The sequence below is a fragment of the Erythranthe guttata genome, chromosome 1, assembly GCF_056151865.1.
Source record: "Erythranthe guttata isolate IM_541 chromosome 1, IM_541, whole genome shotgun sequence".
NCBI classification, from domain to species: Eukaryota; Viridiplantae; Streptophyta; class Magnoliopsida; order Lamiales; family Phrymaceae; genus Erythranthe; species Erythranthe guttata.
In genome coordinates, this window is record NC_142533.1 from 5,062,296 (window position 1) to 5,087,712 (window position 25,417).

At 34.2% G+C, this 25,417-nt stretch overlaps 2 protein-coding genes and 2 long non-coding RNA genes across 4 annotated transcripts; 2 read left to right on the plus strand and 2 right to left on the minus strand.

Moving 5' to 3' along the window:
* Positions 1-306: 306 nt before the first annotated feature.
* On the minus strand, positions 307-1,326 carry LOC105967317 (aspartic proteinase CDR1). Its single transcript, XM_088820637.1, has one exon. The coding sequence runs from the start codon at positions 1,324-1,326 to the stop codon at positions 307-309; it is 1,020 nt and encodes a 339-aa protein (XP_088676763.1).
* A 1,031-nt stretch (positions 1,327-2,357) lies between these two features.
* LOC148772660 (uncharacterized) lies at positions 2,358-2,932 on the plus strand. The gene is made up of 2 exons (XR_016032323.1): positions 2,358-2,503; positions 2,666-2,932. It is a non-coding gene; the product is annotated as an uncharacterized LOC148772660 (long non-coding RNA).
* A 419-nt stretch (positions 2,933-3,351) lies between these two features.
* Positions 3,352-5,012, minus strand: LOC148772661 (uncharacterized). The gene is made up of 2 exons (XR_016031342.1): positions 3,835-5,012; positions 3,352-3,744 (listed from the first exon to the last, which is right to left on the minus strand). It is a non-coding gene; the product is annotated as an uncharacterized LOC148772661 (long non-coding RNA).
* Positions 5,013-9,855: 4,843 nt separating this feature from the next.
* LOC105967313 (aspartic proteinase CDR1) lies at positions 9,856-25,417 on the plus strand. Its single transcript, XM_088820644.1, has 3 exons — positions 9,856-9,930; positions 10,688-10,920; positions 24,130-25,417. Exons 1-3 carry the CDS (start codon positions 9,856-9,858, stop codon positions 25,415-25,417), a joined length of 1,596 nt encoding a protein of 531 aa, XP_088676770.1.

Below are 25,417 nucleotides of genomic sequence, written 5' to 3' on the forward strand. Positions count from 1 at the left end.
TATTAAGCAGCTAAATTAGGGCAATCAAATAGTGTCTTAAACTCCCTTTTAAAAAAAAAATGTTTCACTAATTACAGACACAATGTTGTTAATTAATAAATCAAATCGAGAATTGTTTTGTTTATTTTACAAATTGTAAATCGTAACGAATCGTAGATCAAAGAGCTTAAATATTTTTTTTATAAAAAATAATAGAAATGGGAATCTATATAGAACTATAATTTGATGATAAAATTATAACATAAAATATATGATGAAAATATTAAAGATTACATATCTTGTCAAACATGACATTGTTTTGAGTAACTAATTGGGGTTGGTGCAATCATTAGTCGGCAAGAAATCAACCTTTTGATTCTCAAGATCAATTCCTATCAGATAATTCATCTGCTGTAGATTTCCAAAAACCAACAAATCAGTTGAATAACTTGGCAAAATAGCCAAACAAACCACTCCTTTATTCGCCTCCACAAAGATGCCCTCCGGCGACAAGACCAAGTCAACGCCCCCTCTAAAATGTGCCGTTATTGTCGGAGAATTGAATTTTCCGTTTACGGGTTTTTCGTAGCATACTTCGAAGCCTCCTTCTGGATTAGCCGTAGGAGTACCATTTAGTGCTTTCTCCAATGCAAATAGGAATTTAAAATAAAATTGATCCGACAAGAACGTATACGTGCTGCCGGTGTCGATAAACATATTCCCCTCTTCCACCGTTACTGTTTTTTTGGATTTGAACGCCAACTTGTTATTTCCGATACTAATTCCCTCGAAAGTAACATAGTGGAATGTATCATGCTCCCTCTTCACTAAGGGTGTTGACATTACTCTAGGCCCCGAAACAACTGCGTTGCTCCCGAAATTTATCTTACTCGACACGTTGGAATTAGGATGCGGCAAACAATACGAGATTTTGGCGTCGATTGAATAATATTTCTTTAACTGTCTGATTATCGACACCGGTCCCCCACCAAGGCCGACTATCCCAGAGGATGTTCCCAAACCTTCCCCAACAAAGTTGTTGTGACCACAGCCAAACGCGACCTTAGAAAACGGCAAATTTGAATCGAATAAGAATGTTTCCGTTGCTAGGTCTCCGGAGCTGTGGGTCCCGCCGCCATAAATTGTTTCGTAGAGACAGCCATTTGTTGTATTGTCGCAAGATGGATTCTCGAATCTCAACGTTTGGCATTGTTGTGATTTACATGATACGGTTGAATAGGTTTTGCTTTTCTTGGGATCGAAGATTGGAGTTTTTTGCTTGTAGCAACGGGAGCAAGGGGCGCATTGTGTCCACGTCAGATCGCTCCCCGTGTCGGCAATTCCCATTAAGTCCACCGGTGGATTCCCAACCCTTAATTTCATTAGGTAAAACCCTGAAATGTGAGTGAGAAATGCCTCCGGTGGTGACAATTTTGAATTATTTGACCTAATTGAACGACGACGAGCGAGAGAGTGACGAAACGAGTTTCTCACACGCTCAAATGGCGTTAACGAGGGATCGTAGAAAGGGGAAAGGGGAGAGTCTCCATGGATCAAATCAGCAGTTATTCCACCACCAACATTATCAACTTTGTTATTGTTACTAGTAATTGTAATTTCATCACTCAAAGAAATCAAACAAAATATCACAATTATTAATAATAATTTTGATAATTTTGTGGGCAGCACAAGAAATATATTATTATTCCACAAGGGTTTCACGTACAATGCCATGAATTTGATCAGTGTTGATTTATTATGCACAGCAGCATCTTGTTATACTGCAATATATATATATATATATATATATATATATATATATATATATATATATATATATATATATATATATATATATATATATATACACATACAAAAAAATGAAAATAATAAATTGGATTGCGTTGACTGGTTACGTGTTTCCATAGTGGTAAATAGGAAACGTGTTCATATTAATTATAAATGCGAGATCGAGTTAATTAATTAAAATTGAGTGAATCCGATCAGATCATTCCGCTGTGTAATTTAATTCACTATATATAATATATATATATATCCAATCTATGATTATTTATGAAATATGATCGATAAGAATCCGATCATTCTGCTATATATGTAAGTTATTTGATTCACTATATATAATGTGTAGAGCTACCCAATCTTTGATTATTTATGAAACATGATCGATAATGGTTAATTTCATTTCATAATAAATTATGGTGAAAGTTGGAAGGAAATAATTTTCAAAATCCAAAATATTCAACGAAATCATATTGGCATAAGACGAAATTACGAGAATTAAATTTATTTTGACCTTATACAGATCACAGATGACCGTAATCTTCAAATTGATAAAATTCCAAATATCACTGAAATAATCGAATACCAGATCGAGAATTCCTCTATAAATGCATGCGTGCCTCGATCGGAATGACTATGTTAGCCAAAAACTCAGTTTCTCGTCATATGATGGCTTCTAAAACAATGATTATTTTCTTGGTCATCCTTTCGCTTATTTCCATCGGTTAGACTCAACTCTCAACTCGTTTTTTTTTTCATGTCTGAATTTGCTTATTGACTTAATTCTATCTAATTAACACTACAGTTCTTGGATATATATATGTATATATATATATATATATATACCTCTTTGAATGTAATAGATTTTGGTTTGTTTATAAAACAGTGTCAGCAGAAGAAATCGCCCCAACCACAAGACACCCTCCGAAAACATGTACGACCACAGAATATTGTCAACGACGATACGCATGCCTTGAAGGTAAGGGTGTATGCCTCCACGGCATATGTCACTGTCGTTTTGTCGCTCCAAACGTTGTCCCGGCAAACAAGTGGCCCCGGAAGAAATTGGATTAATGTGAACATCTTTATATGAATGTTATCTAGTTTATCATTGTTTGCCAATTTCAATATATTTAAGTATTTCACTTTTTTTCTTGTGTCTTGGAAAACTTTATTTTCTTCTTGTTAGCTTTTCTTTTAATGAAAAAAGTAAAATTAAATAAATTAAATTATTTGAAAATTCATGTGTACGTTCAGCTCTAACCCACATTAGGCCAACCTTTCAATAGCTTTGAAGATTTTTAGTTAATACTGTAAATGTAGTTGTATTAAAATTTATGAGAATGTATATTTAAAAAAAAAAGATGTCTATTAATAAATATATGTAAACAAATAAATCCTAAACAATAAAACTGCATACTAAAGATCTCAAATTCAACCCAAAATCGAAGGCGGCCCTAATTTTTGGAAGCTATTAAAACATAGTTTTCGATTTTTATATCTTGTCTCCCAATTCGAGTATATCGTTGATTATATATATACTGGGCGCGGTGACAATGCCCAGTAAATGCATAAAGTAAAAAAGAACACCAATGCATTTACACATAATCTAAATTAACCTCTGTGCAGCAGAATACTCAAACAAAACCTTGTTGCAGAAGCATCATGAACATCCAGCGCAACAGCGGAAGCAAAAAATATTACAAGGGAAAATCACAACAATTGGCAAGGACGGAATTTGAAGCAATGGACAAAACTTAGGTGGGGAGGAACGCGGAAGACTGAATAAACAAATTGAAGAACCAGACGCGAAAGAAATATGTTATTTAAGCGTGCCATAGGCAAAGGTGAAAGTTCAGCCTGCTGAACGAAAAATAAGCAAATTCTTCATCAAATCTTCACCTGAAAATCAGCAACCTTCTGAAATGCAACAATCTTGTGCACTAAACCGAAAGCTGACAAGACCTACACATAAACTCCAATGTTAGCATGTTACAGAGAAATAAAACTAAAAACAAGAAGGAAATAAGGAAGAATGAAGCAAGATATAATTACCAAAGGAAGTGAAGAAAGCTATCACCAATAGGAACCTGCCTAAGATTGTTAATAAACCAGTAAATGAGCCTAAACGGGAAAAATCCCTTCAAAACACATCGAAAAGTTGAGGAAAAAGTGACAAGCAATGTTTTATTAAGTACCATATTTTAACTCCACCAGAAACACTCGTGTTCTTCGAAACTCTAGAATAACTGGCCTCATTTATTCAGAGTCCAAAATATCAGACGTATTCAAATTGAATAAGGTACTCAAACAACCTGCAGTTTATTAAAAAAAAATATAAAGAAAATTTGGTAAGGCTCATAAATCTGAAGAACTCAAATTAAACGAGTAGTAAAAGAAACTGTAATGGAGAAGATACATCCACAACCATGAACATACTAACATAATTTCTCTACGACATTTCTATATGCTGAAGAACTAAAACACCACCAGAAAAGAAAATGGAGAAGGAAATATTAAACATGTAATACTTTCGATAAATCACAAAACGCGAGACTGGAATTTAGCAAGTAAAAATATTTTTTCTAATTTTTAGTTTGGTATCTTAGTTGTCCTCATTGTTGTTAACCTTTCCTGAGAGTTCTTTCATTTTAAATAAAATTTCATAAAAAAAAGAAATCGAAAATGGCAAGTGGCCACAGTTGATCCTTTACAGGTTTGGCAACATTCGAAGTCGCATCAAGTCCTTCAAGCACCAAACATAACTCAATAAATAGCATATACAAAACATAATTACGCCTTTTTTCATCATAATACAACACGTTCGAACACAGTTCGAATAATTACCTGTCGATATCAACAATTGTTGACCCAAACAGTGTCGAGTTGGCCCGCCAGATTGATCTTGCCAAGACAGTCAACGTGCATGATAGTGTATCACTAAACATCGAAGTACCTAAAGAACCTCGTCTAGCCATCTTTGATCATGCCGCCCTCTTTAACTTTGCCGGGGAACACCAGAAGCAAGCTAGAAATCCTAAACAATTGATAGCAGACAATCAATACCAGACTCCATGTGCATATATCGAAAAACCAAATAACCCATCAAAAATAATACGGTATGAATATTAGTGAAGAAAAAAAAAATATTACAGAGCAAACAAACGGTGGAGTTCCTCCCCCTAAGAGAATATGTACATTACACGACAACGGCGGAGAATCAAAGACAATTAACCAACCTAAATTCGATGCCGACGAACCTCAATTTCGTTGCTCTTCTAGATCTTCCGCTACCACTCTTTTTGCCGTCCTCCAAATTTAGAGGAAAAAAAAACAGTAGTAACAATGACAAGGCAAAAACAGAACAACAGAGCTAATGGACATGAAACTCATCGTGAACGAGGATCGACCGAGGTGGCGACGAAACAGGTGCCGGCTCGAATGGAGTAGCGGTGGCGGTGCGACTGTTGGCCGAGTTTTGAAGCAAGTCACTGGAACGACTGGCCAATCGCCGGAAAACAGGTTTAGAATAACCCTTTCACAACCTCGTTCGATTATGAAACATGATTTACTTATTGATATGCCTAATTGGCCCAACCCAATGGGCCTACAAATTATTTATCTACCGGGCCACGAGTCCAATATCGAAGACTACAATCACCGAGGCCCAATCACCTTCAAGCAAGGTTTGGGTCCGACAATCTCAACTAAGCTATAAATACACATTTGAACTCATTCGATAAGGTACGTCCTATTAACTGAGCAATACTACAATACGTATTCTCTGGACTAATTCTATGATCAGCACGTCTGACTTGAGCGTCGGAGGGGTTTCCGCCGGATCAACCCCCGGCTTAGTTCATGTGTTCTATGATCGCAGGTACCTCAGGATCATCAAGTTGTCAAGCTACTGATCCGCTTTGCTCTCCCAGCTCATTTTCTACACCACCCTAGGTGAGCTATATTTTAGCATCATCATTTTGGCGCCGTCTGTGGGAACGATGCAAACCAGATCACGTAGCCAACAAGATCCTCCTGAGGCGTCTGCTCGGAGAGAAAATGACACAGCTAACGACCTCCCACCTCGTGGAGGCTCTGGCTTGCCACCTCCTCCACATCCCATGGATCCGCCTCGCGAGGTTCAGGTGATCCCCCTCGGGACCCACCACTCGCCGATCAACCACTCCCTGCTCCTCGAATGGTTCAAATAACCAAGGATGCGCTTCAACGCATGATAGCAGAAGCTTCAACTCGCGCTGCCACAGAGGCAGTGGCACCATATATCGCCACGATGGGAGCAGATGCTCCCAACGCGATACCAGCACCTGCTCCACATGTGGAGTCACCTATGGCACCACTGTCATCGACTCCCTGGGGGCTTACATAGCCACCTATGGCACCACCGCCATCGACTCCCTGTGGGCTTACATCTGCCTCCAAAATATTTCGCTCGTCAAGGGTTATCGACTTCCTGGGGGCTTACATCGCCCCCAAAATATTTAATCGCCAAGGGTTATCGACTCCCTGGGGGCTTACATCTGCCCCCAAAATATTTCGTTCGCCAAGGGTTATCGACTCCCTAGGGGTTCACATCGCCCCCAAAACATTTCATTCGTCATAGCAGGAGCCAACGCTCCTCCTCGTGAGGCCCCACTGGGTCCTCAACATGATCAATTTCTACTTACTTCTCGAACGGTTCAGATAACCGAAGAAGACCTTCAGCGTATGATCACGGAAGATTTAACTCGTGCTGCCACTGAATCAGTGGCACCATATATCGCCAAGGTGGGGCATCTCACCCCAATGGTTCGTGATCGCCTCATCCTAAATGGGGGGCTATCCCATCCTAAAGTTGGGCATCTCATCTCAAGGGTGGTACATCCACTGACCTTTCAACCCCAAGGGGGTGCACATCCCATCTCAAGGAACGAGGATAATCTCCCTACTCAAAAAATAGAACATCCCCAAGGGGGTGCACATCCCATCTCAAGGAACGAGGATAATCTCCCTACTAAAAAAATAGAACATCCCCAAGGGGGCGCATATCCCATCTCAAGGAACGAGGATAATCTCCCTACTAAAAAAATAGAACATCCCCAAAGGGGTGCACATCCCATCTCAAGGAACGAGGGTAATATCCCTATTCAAAAAATAAAACATCCCCAAGGGGGTGAATATCAACAAAAAAAAAAAGAAAAAAAAAAAGATGAAGATGAAAAAATGGAAGAAAAAAGAAGATGATGAAGAAAGAGAAGAAGAAAAAAGAAGAAAAAAGAAGATGAAGAAAAAAGAGAAGAAGAAGAAAGAAGAAGAAAAAAGAAGATGAAAAAAAAAAGAAAAGAAGAACAAGAAGAAGAAAAAAAAAAAAAAATGGAGATCAAATGAGGCGCGCGTGCAGTGCACGCGCGCGCTGACGCGCGCACGCGTCAGCAAAAGCGAAAAAAAAAAAAAAAGGAAGAGGCGCGCGTGCACAGCACGCGCGGGTGACTAACACGCGCCGGTCGCGCGCGCGTGCACAGCACGCGCGCGACAGAAAAAAAAAAAAAAAAAAAAGGAGGAGGAGGCGCGCGTGCACCGCACGCGCGCGTGGAATACACGCGCTGACGCGCGCGCGCGTCAGCTGTCAGAAGAAATAAAAAAAAAAAAAAAAAAAAATTATTATTATTGGAGCGCGCGCAAACACGCGCGCCCATCAAATCGCGCGCAACTTTGTCTATTCTCCACCAAATTGCGCGTAGATTTTGACTCGCTTCACCAAATCGCACGAGAATTTCAACGCGCTTCATCAAATTGCGCGAGCTCTCCAGCGCGCTTTACCCAATCGCGTACGCTCTCTCCCGGAGAAATAAAAATTATTATTTCTCCACATGACGCCAATAATTAATGGTACACCACAGCACCGATCTACTCTCAACACGATCCGGAACCCTTTTCGACGTGGCTCCCACATCGTCTCGAGAGTGGGGGGCTTGCGAGACAACTCCCACGAGGAGCCAACTCGCTCAGTACTACCACCCGTTGCGAGGTAACTCCCACGAGGAGCCAACTCCCTCGGGTCTCAACACCAAAGCGAGACAACTCCCACGAGGAGCAAACTCGCTCTGTCCTACATCCCGCAGTGAGACAACTCCCAGGAGGAGCAAACTCACTCGGTCCTACAACCAGCAGTGAGACAACTCCCACGAGGAGCAAACTCACTCGGTCCTACAACCAGCAGCGAGACAACTCCCACGAGGAGCAAACTCGCTCTGTCCTACATCCCGCAGTGAGACAACTCCCATGAGGAGCAAACTCGCTCTTTCTACATCCCGCAGTGAGACAACTCCCACGAGGAGACAACTCGCTCGGATCTACAACCCCTTGCGAGGAAAATCCCACGAGGAGACCACTCGCTCCGTACTACGAACCCGCAGCGAGACAACTCCCATGAGGAGCCAACTCGCTCGACACTACAAATTCGTTGCAAGACAACTCCTACGTACAACCACCTCGCTCGATAATAAGACTCGCTGCGAAACAACTCCCACGAGGAGACAACTCGCTCAGAGCAACCTCAATCCGCAAGCTCCTCAATCGCGCGTCATCCAATGCTCCTACAACTCCGCTGCAGGACAACTCTCTTGAAGAGACAACTCGCTCGCAATGCACTACATAATCGCAAGCTCAAGTTAGCACGATTACAACCCTAGAAACACTTAGAGATATTATGAGAATCTATATAGTCTGGCCAGCTTGATTACTCAAAATTTATCTACTTGTTTTCGATGGGTCCTTCATTAAAACGTGGCCACGGTCCAAACATACTTACGACCCACGAGGTCTAACAAGGGGCACGATCCCCATAAAAAAACTCTTGAGAGCCTGATCCCCTCCTCAAGTACATCACGCACAAGGCTATATGTAAACACATACAAGCAACGCGTCAAAACATTGACAATGTCGATAAATAACAACTCCCACGAGGAGAATACTAGCTCCGTGCTACTACATTTTCACGAGACAACTCCCACGAGGATATAACTCGATCAACTCTATTACCCCACGACGAGACAACTCCCACGAGGAGATTACTTGATCCGTGCTACCACATTATCGCGAAACAACTCCCACGAGGAGATAACTCGATCAACTATATTACCCCGCGACGAGACAACTCCCACGAGGAGACAATTCGCACTACATCGTCGCGGGACAACACCGACGACTCAAATAACTTACATAGCGACAACTTGGTCGCGCTACGCGCCAACGCGCATTCACGCCCCTCCGACACACGCTCCAATTCATTTTCGCACACCATCAGGCCATATGCCAAAGAACGAACACTACCATTTTCACTCTCGACACGATTGAGAACCCATTTCAACATGGCCCCCACATCGACTCGAGAGTGGGGGGCTTAATGATATGCCTAATTGGCCCAACCCAATGGGCCTACAAATTATTTATCTACCGGGCCACGAGCCCAATATCGAAGACTACAATCACCGAGGCCCAATCACCTTCAAGCAAGGTTTGGGTCCGACAATCTCAACTAAGCTATAAATACACATTTGAACTCATTCGATAAGGTACGTCCTATTAACTGAGCAATACTACAATACGTATTCTCTGGACTAATTCTATGATCAGCACGTCTGACTTGAGCGTCGGAGGGGTTTCCGCCGGATCAACCCCCGGCTTAGTTCATGTGTTCTATGATCGCAGGTACCTCAGGATCATCAAGTTGTCAAGCTACTGATCCGCTTTGCTCTCCCAGCTCATTTTCTACACCACCCTAGGTGAGCTATATTTTAGCATCATCACTTATTTATTATTATTATTTTATTTTTTCTATGGGATAACAATTTTCGAGCAGAAAAAAATGAGCAAACACATGATTGATAAAAATTGGATCATAGAGCGGAGACCACTTTATAGTGCCATTCCCTTCACATAGCTTGCACCTGAAGTTACCTGTATTGGAAAAAAAGAATGTGCACCCAAAAATTACGAGCCCACAATTCGGAGTAATCCAATTCCGGATGTGATCGAAAGTGGAGAGGCCAGCAATTGGAGTAAAAAAAACGGTGGGAAATGACGTTGGCAGCAGGGGCGGTGGCATGGTTCGCCGGCACAGAACAGTCGGCTGTCGGGGACACTGCCGTTCCAGTTCCATTGCCACGTCGCGGTTCCGTCGCGGCTCCGTCGGGGCCGGAACAAATTTGTTATATTTTATTTTTTTTAATTTTTTTTCAATTCCTTTATTCAATTCTTTTCTTTTTTTAATAAAAAAACTTATATATACACACAAATTAGATTAAAAAAAAATTAAAAACAAAAAAAAAACACATATTTATATTTATCTGTAGTAAAACATATTATGTGATGAATTAATTTCAAATTAAAATAATTATATTTAAGTAACAGAATATTGAAAACAAAAAAAGTTAAATAAAATTTTAATATTATATATATTAGAATTTTCTATATTGATTTATTATTTCTAGGGTAAATAGCACTTAGCCCCCTTGTGGTTTCCACGTTGTGCACTTTACCCCCTCTGATATCAATTTGGTCATTTTACCCCATTGTGGTTGACAAGTTGTAGCGGCCGTTTGATATACCGTTAAAGTTAACAGAAAATGTTAAATATCTGAACTACCCCATTATATTTCTTTTTATAAATAAATAAAAATTTAATTGGATTAAATTAGAAATAACACCAATTTTTAGGAGTAAAGTACAATTATCAGAATTGCTTCTTCTCCTCGCCTTCAAATCCTCTTGAACTGTTCGAGACCCCTTCAACAAAATAACATTCCAAGAAAACTCAGAAAATTACATACAAAAAACAGAGGAAAAAGCCCAAAGATTTCATGTCCACTGTTCGAGTTTTTTTTTCTGGGCGAACATCTTAGATTCTTAGGGTTTGGTGAGCTTGGCCGAAAGAGAATCGAAGACTGCTAATGAAGAGAAGATTCAGAGGAGGTTGTCGGAATCTGGGCTGGAAATGCTCGGTAAAATTAATGAGCAGAATGAGGTGAAGGTGGCGGCGGTGGTGGGGTCGGCGGCGATGAAGACTAAGAAGAAGAAGAACATGCTTTACAGGAGTGAGCTAGCGCTGGCGTTTCGGCTGCTGACGGCGGCGAGGAGTTTGTTGTCGGTGCAGGGGATTCATTCTACTACTTGCTGTTTCAGGGGCTGTCTTTTTTGGTGGTGGAGTTGAATTTGATTAGGGAGCAAGTCAGCTGATTTTTTTTTTTTTAATTTTTTCGTTTTGTATTTTATATTAGGCAATCAACCATTAAACCTTATTTGTAACTGATTTTTTAGGGATTTTCTTTCTAATTTTTTAATAGATTTCTTTTATATATATATATATATATATATATATATATATATATATATATATATATATATATATATATATATATATATATATATATATATATATATATATAATATAATTTTATTATTTAGCATCAGTTGTAAGTCTGTTTTCACAGATGATGATTATTAGCTGTAAAAGGGTTCATATATGTATTTAAACAGTAATAAACAGTAATTAATCTAATATTTAAAAAGTTATGTAGTATAGAATTTAAAAAATCTATTTTGTTATTTTAATTAAAAGAAAAATGAGAGATTGGTGTAGGGGTTTTTATTGAAGGAAAAGGGGCAATATGGATATTACCAGGAATTTTAGCTTGCAAAACCTTCAACCACTTCAATTTTGGGCGAGTGAGATGCACTTGCCATTAACTTTAACGGATTATTAGACGGCCGCTACAAACTGACAACCACAGAGGGGTTAAGTGCTTAAATTGATATCAGAGGGGATAAAGTGAACAACGTGGAAACCACAGGGGGGTTAAGTGCTATTTACCCTTATTTCTATTTTAATATTTATTTTCCATTTTTTAAGAATCATAGTCTTCAATTTTAGTTGTTATTTTATGTAAAAAAAATTATATATGTATGATTGCTATTTTAATTTCCTTAAATACATGAATTATAGTCATGTTTTAGTTACTGTTACTTTCTCCTATTAATAGATAATTAGAGGGATTATAGGGATTAGTGGGGTCTCTTTTATTAATTTAAATTCTTTTTATAATTTAAAAAATAACTAGTTCTTCACCCGTGCGTTGCACGGATGTCAGTTTTAAAATGAGAAAAATAATAATATGTAAACGACTATCTCTTTATAACAATAGCAATTCAAGTAAACAAAATGGAAGAAAATAAAAAAAAAACCATAAACTTTATCTCTTATTTCAGAATTTTAACATATGAGATTAAATTAAATATTCCAAAGAAGAAAACGTGAAGCGCGCAAACACGATATGAAGATTAAGTGAAATCATTTAAAATATATGGTATAACTCTATTTCGAGGAATGCAACCTACTACACAATGTCAATATTTTGCAAAATAACTAAATTAACAACAAACATGGTAGGAGAGAAGTAACAAAATAGATATTCAAATAACCTGTAAGTTTATAACTAATGACGTTTAATTAGTGATGCAAATTGCTCAAACAACAATACAACTTATAAATATTGCAAAAGAGATAAGATGTATACGTCCTTATTGATACCAATGCTGATATCAATACCGATACCAATATGGATACCAATACTGATACCAATATTGATATTAATATTGATACTAATACTTATACTAATTAATATCAATACTAATACTGATACTAATCAATATCGATACACATACTAATACTAATACTAATACTAATAATAATACTAATACCAATACCAATACTGATACCAATACCAATACTAATACTAATACTAATATTAATACTAATACTAATACTAATATTAATCCTAATACTATTGCTATAACACTAATACTAATACTAACACTAATATTAATACTTATACTAATACTAATACTAATACTAATACTAATATTAACACTAATACTAATACTAATACGAATATCAATACTAATACGAATATTAATACTAATGCGAATACTAATACTAATACTAATACTAATATTAATACTAATACTAATATTAATACTAATACTAATACTAATACAAATACTAATACCAATACCAATACCAATACCAATACCAATACCAATACCAATACCAATACCAATACCAATACCAATACCAATACCAATACCAATACCAATACCAATACCAATACCAATACCAATACTAACACTAATACTAATATTAATACTAATACTAATACTAATACTAATACTAATACTAATACTAATACTAATACTAATACTAATACTAATACTAATACTAATACTAATACTAATACTAATACTAATACTAATATCGATAGTAATATCGATACTAATACTCATACTAATACAAATATTAATACTAATACTGATACTAATAATAGTTATATTGATACTAATACTAATACTGTTACTAATACTAATACTAATACTAATACTAATACTAATACTAATACTAATACTAATACTAATACTAATACTAATACTAATACTGATACTAATACTAATACTGATACTAATACTAATACTAATATTGATACTAATATTAATACTAATACTAATACTAATACTAATACTAATACTAATACTAATACTAATAGTAATACTAATACTAATACTAATACTAATACTAATACTAATACTAATACTAATACTAATACTAATACTAATACTAATACTAATACTAATACCAATACTAATACTAATACTTATACTAATACTAATACTAATACTTACTGATATTGATTCAAATACTGATATTGATAGTGATACTGATACTGACATTGATACTGATATTGATACTGATACTGATACTGATGTTGATAGTCATATTGATACTCATAGTAATATTAATATTAATACGAATATTATTACTAATTATGATACTCATACTAATACTGATACTAATATTGTTACTCATACTGATATTGATGCCGATAAAAATAGTAATACTAATACTAATATTATACTAATAATACTGATACTAATACTAATATTGATACTGATACTGATACTGATATTGATACTGATACTAAAATTGATACTAATATTGATTCTCATACTGATATTGATACTGAAACTGATATCGATACTGATACATATACTGGTACTGATACTGGTACTGATATTGATACTAATACTGATACGGATACTTATCCTGATATTAATACTAATATTAGTAATAATACTTACTATTACTAATACTAATATAAATGCTAAAACTAATTTTATTGCTAATGATCTAATGCTAATGATACATATACATATATTGATACTGATATCGATACCGATACCGATACCGATACCGATACTGATACAGATACTGATACTGATACTGATATTGATATTGATACTGATACTGATACCGATACTAATAATGATACTGATACTGGTACTGATAGATATTGTGGTACTGATACTGATACTGATACCAATAATAATATTGATACATATACTTATGTTACTACTAATATTTGTACTAATACTAATACTAATACTAATACTAATACTAATACTAATAATAATACTAATACCAATACTAATACTATTACTAATACTAATATTACTACTAATACTATTATTAATACTATTACTAATACTAATATGTTAATATTGTTAATGTTAATGCTAATAGCCTAATAGTAATTTTGATGCTAATGTAATCTAGATATGCTAATTATTATGCTAATGCTAATTATGATTGTAATTCTAATATTATCCAAATCCTTATCGTATTCCTAATTCTATTCATAACACTGATCATAGTTCTAATCCTAATCCTAATCATAATCCTATTCCTAACACTAATCATAAGCCTAATAATTTTAATACTAATAATACTAATGTTAATGCTAATGCTAATGTTAATTCTAATTCTAATCTTAATTATAATTCTAATCCCAAACTTAATGCTAATCATAATTCTAATACTAATACATGTCACTAATTATAATTATCGTACTAAGCATAATCATAATCTTAATTATAATTCTAATACTAATATTAATTATAATCCTAATATTATATTAATCATAATTACAATTTGAATCCTATTTCTAGTATTAATACTAATACTAATTCAAAGAATTATAATTATAATTATAATTATAATTATAATCAAAAATTCTAATTTTGCAACAATTGTTTTTGCAATGATCTATTATTTAGTATAAAAAAAATAATTCTATTCAATCTCGAACATTTATATCAAATTTCTTATGTGTGGTAGTTGAACCATAAGAAACACATATTAAATATATTAGAAATTAATATTTAATTATATTATCAAATTGACATTAAAATTATATTAAATATTATAAGGGTATAAGCAAACATTAAGACGTAAAAGAACAATAATCATTGTTAATAAGATAAATTATGAAAATCCTCCTGAACTTAGACTAAATTACAGAAAACACCCCCACTTATCGGTGATTACTAAAATTCCCCTTATGTTTGTCTATGTCTTACACAACCCCCTTATGGTGTGATTTTTGTACGGAATCTTTTTTATTCTATATAATATCCCAAAAAATATGGAGTCTACCCTTGCAGACGGGACATTTCTTTTATCATACTTTTTAAACTTAAAAATTACCCTCAGGGGTGGTCATGGTAATAATACAAAATTGTGAAAGTGTTATTTAAGAAGAATAAATATTTCGTGTAAAGTTCACCTGAGGGTAATTTTTGTATTTAAAAAGTACCATGAAGAAATGTCGTGTGTGCAGGGTATAATAAGCATTATTGGAATATTTCACGTAATAAAAAAATTCCTTCAAAAATCATACCATAAGCGGTTGATGTAAGAGGGAAACAAACATTAGGTAAATTATTAATATAAACTATATACGGCAAGAGCACTTCGAGTGAGATTATTAAATGAGCTATCAAAACATTTAACCACCATTTTTATTCTCCAAAATAATAATATTTAATTCCATTAGATTTATGAAATGAGGTATTTTGATATTTCATCTTTCAAATGTAAAAATACATTATGCAATCATGGTGAATAAAATATCAAACATGAGTTATGAATCCAACCACCTCAGTGTCCATTTAGAAAATAACATGTGGCAATTAGATATATTTAATTAACAACGATTTAATACCTATGGTTGGAGCAAATACATTTATATAAATATCAAAATAAAATATTAAATAGCACATAAATATTTGCAAACTCATTTTGATACTTTTGGGTTAGTGTTGATCTAGATATTTCCATAATTATATTTATTAGAGTCATAATGAAATCCTTATTAGTGGAATACAATATATAGTATATACGATCATTATACATTTTAAACAAAACAATTGATATTATTAATGTTAGCCATTAAATAAAAATGAATTTAATACCAAAGATTTAGAATTATTATATTTTGAAATATATAAAATCAATTCGTTTTTTTATCAATTGATTAAACTTAGCTTAGGTCATTCAATTTATTAGTATAATCATGATAAAATTCGTATTTTAATTAGTATATAATTTAAAAAGTTAAATCAATCGTAAAATTTATTATCACTGGATTCTTCAGTGAAGAAAAAAATAATTATTTAAATAATAACATGAAATTCATGTAGTATAATTTTCAATATGATAAATAAGTGGGAGTACATTACTCTACACATGGCATAACAAATGGCGTCAATTTTCGCAAGATAGTAAATTCAAACACATATCTATCTTTTTTTACAGATAATATTAATATATAATAGTAAATTAGTAAAAAAAATACATATTCTCTAGTCATGTTCATGTAAAATGTATAATATCAAATAATTTATTCTACAATATTTGTTTTAATATAAATCAAAGTTTATGAATTAAAATTAAAAAAATTCGTAACACCACCAATCATCCAATTATAATAAGAGAAGATTTTAAATCGAATTTAACTAAATTAAAATTAAATTATTTATAAAATTAAATTCAAAAATAAATTTATTTAGGGTTTCCAAAAAAGTTGATATATTTAGAGCATTTTATATATGGTAGGATATAAATATATTAATAAAATAATTAAACATATTTAACTATCTTTAATTTTGGAAAATGATGACATGTTTTTTGATGATTTATTTCGACCAACCAATTCGCCACTTGGGATGAAATTGAAGACATGTCATCAATTGAAATTGCCAAATGTCAATCAATTAGCTATGCAATTCAACTTTTATATATTATATAGATTTACACTCTTCTTTTACCAATTATCCGTTCTCAATTTTCTTTTTTTTTTTTTTTTTTTTTCAGTTTTCTTCCGTCAAGGGTCTCGTTCTTCCCAATTTTTTTCTTTTTTTTTTTTATTATTTTTTCGGTCCGGAGCCGTTCCGGAACCGTTCCGGGGCCGTTTCTCGGCTAAGTCTCGGCCGTAACGGTGGTCTGCTGCGTCGGGGAGGGCAGAACAGTTTTGTTAAGGATTCCGGAACGGCGGGCACCGTTCCCGTTCCGGGACGGCCGTTCCGGCGAACCCTGGGCGGTGGGCATCGAATGAAGCGGCGTCGGCGGTCATCGAACGAAGCGACGACGGCGTACGAGGAGGCGGCGGAAGGCGACGGTCAGACTCAGCAATTGTAGGCATGTGCAGCAGCGTGCAACAGCTGGAGAGAAAATTACAGGGGAGAAGTCGTCGATTGCGGCGAAGGGCAGCGAATTTTTTTGGAAAAAAAGAAAACGAGAGCACAGTGATGTAATGATGATACGACGCCGTTTCACAGTAAAAGTGGCGAGAATTGGATATAAGAAAAGGGAAAAGAAATTTGATAAAACGGGGCTACACGGAGGAATTTTGGAATCGAGCTGCTTCAAGAATTAAACGAAAAGAAAAGAAAACTGTCTTGGGATTGGAGGAGAACAAAAGGACGACGCCGTTTCAATATAAAATGGGCTGGAAAAAAAAAAGAAAGAAAATAGGAAAGGGGGAAAAATGTGAAGGATTGTTAATTAACTATTAGGAAGAGACTGTAATGGTAGATAAACGATCATGAGATGGATGACATTTTAAAAAATAACTGCTACAATAATAGCAGCTCAAAAGCCACAAAGAAGATGATGCATGAGATTAATTACGAAATCGAAGAATTATTACGAAAGTAAAAATTCCCACTAATTTCAATTATGAGGCATATAATTATTTTATCAATAAAATTGAGTTAAACATACACTATTCATTTTGGGAATATAATTGCATTGATAATTATATATTTTCTTAAGAGAAAATATTTCAAAGATACTTGAATAAAATGTTACAATCGGAAATATTTGGACAAATTTAATCTCCTAATATTTTTTTTCAAGCCTTGAATAGTATAACTCATGTTCGACCGCTATCCAACAGATTAGTAAAACATGAGAGAATATGAGTACACAAAAACAATAAAATATAAATCTAGAGTAAACATAAACAAATAAATATAGATTAAGAAAGCAAAAAATGATAAAAGAAGTATATAACTTAATAAACTAAAATCAGATAAAATCATTTTCTTAACTTGAATAGTTAATCTATATACGATGATAATATCATTGATAATCATTAAAATTGCAAAATGAAACAAAAAGAAACGAAAAAGGAAAAAAAACAACTCTAAAAATATTATTTGCTTCTTCTTTCCAGCCTTGGGCAGCATCACCAGCTTTTGCCTTGTTAAAACCACAGATCTTCACAGTTTTTTTCTTCCTTCATTCATATCTAATTTACGAACTTGTCGATATTTGTATCAAGAGCAATATTGTTTAGCCAGTATCTTTGCTTGAATTTCTTAGCATTGTCAACCAAGTAGTTAAAGATCAAGCCAAAACCAGCAGGTCATTTTCTGAAGAATGTTATGTTTTTAAACACCGACCAAATTGATTGCATGACATTCAGAGCAGAACAATAATGGCCTTAAGATCTTTAATCTTTAACCGTTACTATCAACTCTAAATTTCAGAATTTATTTTCAGTTATATAATGGGGCAGTAAACCATATGAAAGACACAATCTTACCTTCAATAAATAGAAGATTATGGGACGGGATATATTGTAAGTTGTTGACATCTTTGTTGAACTTGCATAATGATTTACACAATAAGTGCGCAGAGTAATATATGTACAAATATTCACACACATTTTAGTGCCATAGAAGGAGTTTCAGGATTCTTCGAAAAAGTGGCTTCTCCTCATTGAATTTCGTTGCAGATCGGAGCGAACAAATAAACCAAAAACAATAAAGTCCTGATTTTTTTATTATTCAGAATATAGCCCTATATATGGGGCATACCTTGAGCTTTATGTCTATGGGTTCAACTACCTTGTCAAGAAAAGAGTTATTAATTAGTATATATAAGATTAGCAATTCGTTTACTATCATGCTAGGAGAAGAACTACTAAGTATTGTCTTCATGAAATATTAACATGTCTCTGCCCCGAGTTGACCCAGTTGTCCAAGTGATTAAGATGATCAACTCTTTCATCTGAAGAAAATGATTAAGAAGAAAAATTACCAAATATAATGAAATAAAAACTAAAAAAGATCGAAGATTTCAAAGCATACATTGTCATCTTTATCAAGTTTCTTGTATTGCAGAGAAGTTCTTTAGAGATGATTTTTTTTTTCCTTTTGTTGTTTAACAAAATGGCTATGAAAAATCAAAAGGAAGAGAAAAAAAGATATATATAAGGGAAGACGAAAGACTAATAATGCATGCTAATGGGTCTAGAAAAGCTGATAGCCAACTTCTCATATGGTTCATTAAAAATAATCAAACTTAAATACGTACCAATCTATCATCGCCAGGTCCATCGTAACCAGTCATGCGGGGAACTCGATGGCAGCCCGTGAAGTACGCTCCAGATGGCAGCACATGAAAACAAAAATGTAGATAAACATTCATGAAAAAACGTAACAATCCAAGAAGAATAATTTAATGCAGTCACCTCCAACAATTCGAGAAGAGAGTTTTTCAGAATACCTAAGGAAATTTTCTCGAGAGCAGGGTTCGCCGGAACGGCCGGAACGGCCGTCCCAGAACGGGAACGGTGCCCGCCGTTCCGGATTCCCTAACAAAACTGTTCTGCCCTCCCCGACGCAGCGGACCACCGTTACGGCCGAGACTTAGCCGGGAAACGGCACCGCAACGGTTCCGGAACGGAAAAATAATAATAAATTTTTTTTTTTGGTAAGAACGAGACCCTTGACGGAAGAAAATTTGAAAAAAAAAAAAGAAAAGGGAAAATTGGGAACGGATATTTGGTAAAAGAAGAGTTTAAATTATTTTTTAAATTTTAAAAAAAGAATTTAAATTAAAAAAGAGACCCCACTAATCTCTATAATCCCTCTAATTTCCTATTAATAGGAGAAAGTAGTAATAACTAAAACATGACTTTAATTTATGTATTTAAGGAAAGGAAAATAGCAATCATACATATATTATTTTTACAAAAAATAACAAATAAAATTGAAGACTATGATTCTTCAAAAATGGAAAATAAATATCAAAATAGAAATAATAAATAAATATAGAAAATTTTAATATATATATAAAATGAAAATTTTATTTAACTTTTTTTGTTTTCAATATTCTGTTACTTAAATATAATTATTTTAATTTAAAATTAATTCGTCACATAATATGTTTTACTACAGATCATAAATATAAATATTGCATGTATTTTATAATGTTAATGCAAGGTTGTTGTAATATTTTTTTTTATAATTTTTAATAATTTTAACATATTATTTTATTGTAATGTTGGTATTAAAAATATATTTGAAATAAAATATATTTTTTAGGATTTTAATTAAAAAAATCTGTTCCGGCCGCGACGGAACCGCGACGTGGTAATGGAACTGGAACGGCAGTGTCCGCGACAACCGACTGTTCTGTGCCGGCGAACCATGCTCGAGAGAGAGGGAGTAATAAAGAGAGATCGAAGTCCATATGAATTGTAAATGTAAAAAACAAAGTTATGGACGTCATATTTGCCTCTTACCGGTCACATTCAAAAATTTCTTTTTTTTCTTGAAAACATGATGTCGCTCGTCATGAGCGCATTTGCCTCTTATGAATCACATTCGGAGAAACAATCTGAAAAATTGACAGACATACAATTCAAATTCTAGCAAACATCAAACAAAAAACTCACATATAGACAGTTATGTTCAACGATTTACAAAGCAAGAAACTTATCACATCAATAAATCTTTCGAATGACTTACAAAAACTAATCAAAGAATATTTTTTTACAAAAATATTCCTATGTTACAAAAAATTCCCCAATTTACAAAAATATTCCTATGTTACAAAAATATCCCTGTGTAATTCTCAATTGCTAAAAAATTTCTATGTTACAAAAATTAGCAAAAACTCCCCTTTGATTAAAAGCCAGGGGCAAAAAAGTCCCTTAGAGCTGCGCGTGTACTCGCGCGCGCGGTTCTTTTTGTAAATTGTGGGGTAAAATGATACAAACACCCTCTTATACATAGATGTATGTTAAATTTGACATATTTATAAATAATTCAAATTCAAAGAACCAAATAACAATTTTGAAAATCTTAAAATTCTGATCATCTTTTTTCTCCCCCTTGGGGTAAAACAATTCCATCACCTTTGAAAAGAAATAATCTTTCGCCGTCTGAAACCCGACGGAAGACAAAGGAGCTTCACATGAATTCAAAGAATGGAGATGTGTTGGAGCTCGTCGGCAGAGTCCAAGTAGGTGAGCAGCTCACCGGAAAATTATGGTTCTCTGAAACGGGCTTCTCTCTCCGACCACCCTAGTGGGATGTGCTTTCTTTATCAAGGGGGCAATGCCGCTAAAATGTGGGCACGACATCGACGATCCCATGTCCATGTAAAAGGTGGTGAACGTGATATATTTTTTAATGGATGAAAATGATTTAAATTTAAAATTATATAATCAGGGGTATTTTGGAAATAGAAAATGGGATATGTTTATTTGCGAAACTATTTTTGGTTTGGATATATGTGCATTTAAGTGGGATAATTACAGTTGTGGACCATATATTATACACATTTGTTCGATCCTTCAATTTTTCCTGACACGAAATTGATCCTCAAGTAACCATTTTTTTTTTACAATTTTCGTCGACCGTGTGAAACTGCTGTTAGTTTGGACGAAAAAATCACGTGCAATGCACATCTACCCCTTCTTTTTATATATATTGTTTATTTAGTCCCAATATCACTTCATTTGTACAATTTCGTCCAAATAAAATTAATTTCGATAAACCAGCTAAAAATGTGAATGACAAAAATAAGGATAATTGCACTTGTGGTTCTATATTATACACCAAAATTGATTTTAGTCCTTATATTCTTCTTGTCACGATTTTAGTCCTCATATAAATATTTTCTTATACTTTCAATCTGCCGTTTAATTTTAGAGTTAATTTGGATGGAAAAAACACGTCTGGAGCACGTGACAATGAACTTCAACCCCCATTTTTACATATATTATTTATTTAGCCCCAATACCACATTATTCTTACAATTTCGTCCAAATAAAATAAAATTCGAATAAATCTACTGAAGAGGTGAATGACAAAAATACCCTATGAGGGGTTTTAGCAATTTACATTATATTTATTCACAAATACTATTTATTTCTTAATTTTATATTTTTAATCCAAAACACTATAATTAATTTGATTATACCAAATTTTGTTAGATAATTATATTGTTTTAAAATTTATAAATATTATTTATTTAGAAAGTATTAAAAATAAAATAAAAAATATTTAAAAGAGAATTAAACATATATTGTCATTTAAGAAAAAATGTTTTTAGTTGCGCATAGCCGCATACAATGAAATCGGTCTTGAAATCGGCGACGTCGGTAACCGCACAACTTACGAAGACTACATATCCTTCGCCATAACCACATAGAAACCACCATCACCGACACCCAATGGGTTCAATAAATTACCGCCGCACATGGCAGAACTCCTGTAGTGGTGTCCAGATTTTGTTTACAAAATAAAGATAATTTTTTCAATTTTTATTGTGCTTTTTGGACCAGGCAAGAACAAGAAATAATCTCTATTTCTTTCGTCTTTATCTGAATATTTACAGATATTGAATAAAAAAAACAAAAAGAAGAAGAAGAGGAAGAAGACTGACATTGGGAAGAAGGAGCATGTGAGAAAAAAAATTACAAATTCAATTATAAAGTTCACTTTTTGGACAAATTTGTAACAACAAAGTAAAATTTGGGCTAATTAAAAAATATAGTTAGAGAAGGGGTCTAAAGATGTTCTTTCAGCATTATTACGTACAAAACACGTGATATTTTCATCCAATTTAACACCAAAATCAAACAGCAAACCAAAATTGTTAAAAATTGGTTAGTTCGAGGACTAAAATCGTCCCAAGAAAAATATAAAGACTAAATCAATTTTGTATATAATATAGGGACAAAAAATATAATTATCCTGAAAAAAAATATTGTTTCGGAAATATTATAATTTCGGAAATATTGTTTTAGTTGTTCAAAACAAATGTATAAGATAGGGATCAAAACTGCAATTATCCGCATTTAAGTCCTCCTTAAAGTTATATGCGATTCACCGGCCTTGAATTTGAATATATGTAATCACAGATCGAGTGATATGTGCAAATCAGATTAAAATGGCAGAATGATTGGATTCATTCAATTTAGAAAGGGTTTGTGTTTATTTGTAATATATACATTATCTTGCTACTACTATATATATGAAAACACGTAACGTACAATTATGAATTTACTATCTATATAAGTCAAATACATCTTCATAATGATATTTAATTAATTAATTTTGATTTTGATTTTTTGAAATCTTTCCGTATATTGTAAACATCTAATGAATAGAGCCAGTTGAAAGATCATGCATATATATATATATATATATATATATATATATATATATATGCAACATGTTTCCTATTTTAATTAATTAACTCGATCTTGCATTTATAAAATTACACAGCAGAATGATCTGATCGGATTCACTCAATTTTAATTAATTAACTCGATCTTGCATTTATAATTAATATGAACATGTTTCCTATTTACAACTATGGAAACACGTAACAAGTCAACGCAATCCAATTTATTATTTTGATTTTCTTGTGTGTGTAAATATATATATATATATATATATATATATATATATATATATATATATATATATTGCAGTATAATAAGATGCTGCTGTGCATAAATCAACACTGGTCAAATTCATGGCATTGTATGTGAAACCCTTGTGGCATAATAATATATTTCTTCTGCTGCCCACAAAATTATCAAAATTATTATTAATTTTGATATTTTGTTTGATTTCTTTGAGTGATACAATTACTAGTAAGAATAACAAAATTGATAATGTTGGTGGTGGAATAACTGCTGATTTGATCCATGTAGATTCTCCTCTTTCCCCTTTCTACGATCCCTCGTTGACCCGATTCCAGCGTGTCACAGACTCACTCCGTCACTCTCTCTTACGTCATCGTTCGATTCGGTCAAACGATTTGAAATCGTCATCGCTGACGTCACCAGCACCCGAGGCATCTCTCGCCCCTGTTTCGGGCTACTACCTCATGAAAATTCAATTGGGGAATCCACCAATTGATTTATTAGGAATTGCCGACACGGGCAGCGATCTGACGTGGACGCAGTGCGCACCTTGCTCCGATTGCTACAAGCAAAAAACCCCGATTTTCGACCCCAAAAAGAGCAAAACGTACGACACCGTTTCGTGCAAATCCCAAGAATGCCAATCGTTGAGGTACGAGCATCCGTCTTGCGACAATGCAACTGATGGCTGTCATTACGAATTAACTTATGCCGGTGGGTCCTACACCTCCGGAGACCTAGCGACGGAAACATTGACGTTCGATCAAAATTTGTCGTTTCCTAAAGTCGCGTTTGGCTGTGGTCACCACAACTATGGTGATAATCTCGGAACATCCTCTGGGATAGTCGGCCTCGGTGGGGGGCCGGTTTCGATAATCAGACAGTTAAAGAAATATTATTCAATCGACGCCAAAATCTCTTATTGTTTGCCGCCTCCTAATTCCAACGTGTCGAGCAAGATAAATTTCGGGAGCAACGCAGTTGTTTCGGGGCCTAAAGTAATGTCAACACCCTTAGTGAAGAGGGAGCATGATACATTCCACTATGTTACTTTCGATGGAATTAGTATCGGAAATAACAAGTTGTCGTTCAAATCCAAAAAAACAGTAACGGTGGAAGAGGGGAATATGTTTATCGACACCGGCAGCACATATACGTTCTTGTCGGATCAATTTTATTTTAAATTCCTATTTGCATTGGAGAAAGCACTAAATGGTACTCCTACGGCTAATCCAGAAGGAGGCTTCGAAGTATGCTACGAAAAACCCGTAAACGGAAAATTCAATTCTCCGACAATAACGTCACATTTTAGAGGGGGCGTTGACTTGGTCTTGTCGCCGGAGGGCATCTTTGTGGAGGCGAATAAAGGAGTGGTTTGTTTGGCTATTTTGCCAAGTTATTCAACTGATTTGTTGGTTTTTGGAAATTCACAGATGATTAATTATCTGATTGGAATTGATCTTGAGAATCAAAAGGTTGATTTCTTGCCAACTAACGATTGCACCAACCCCAATTAG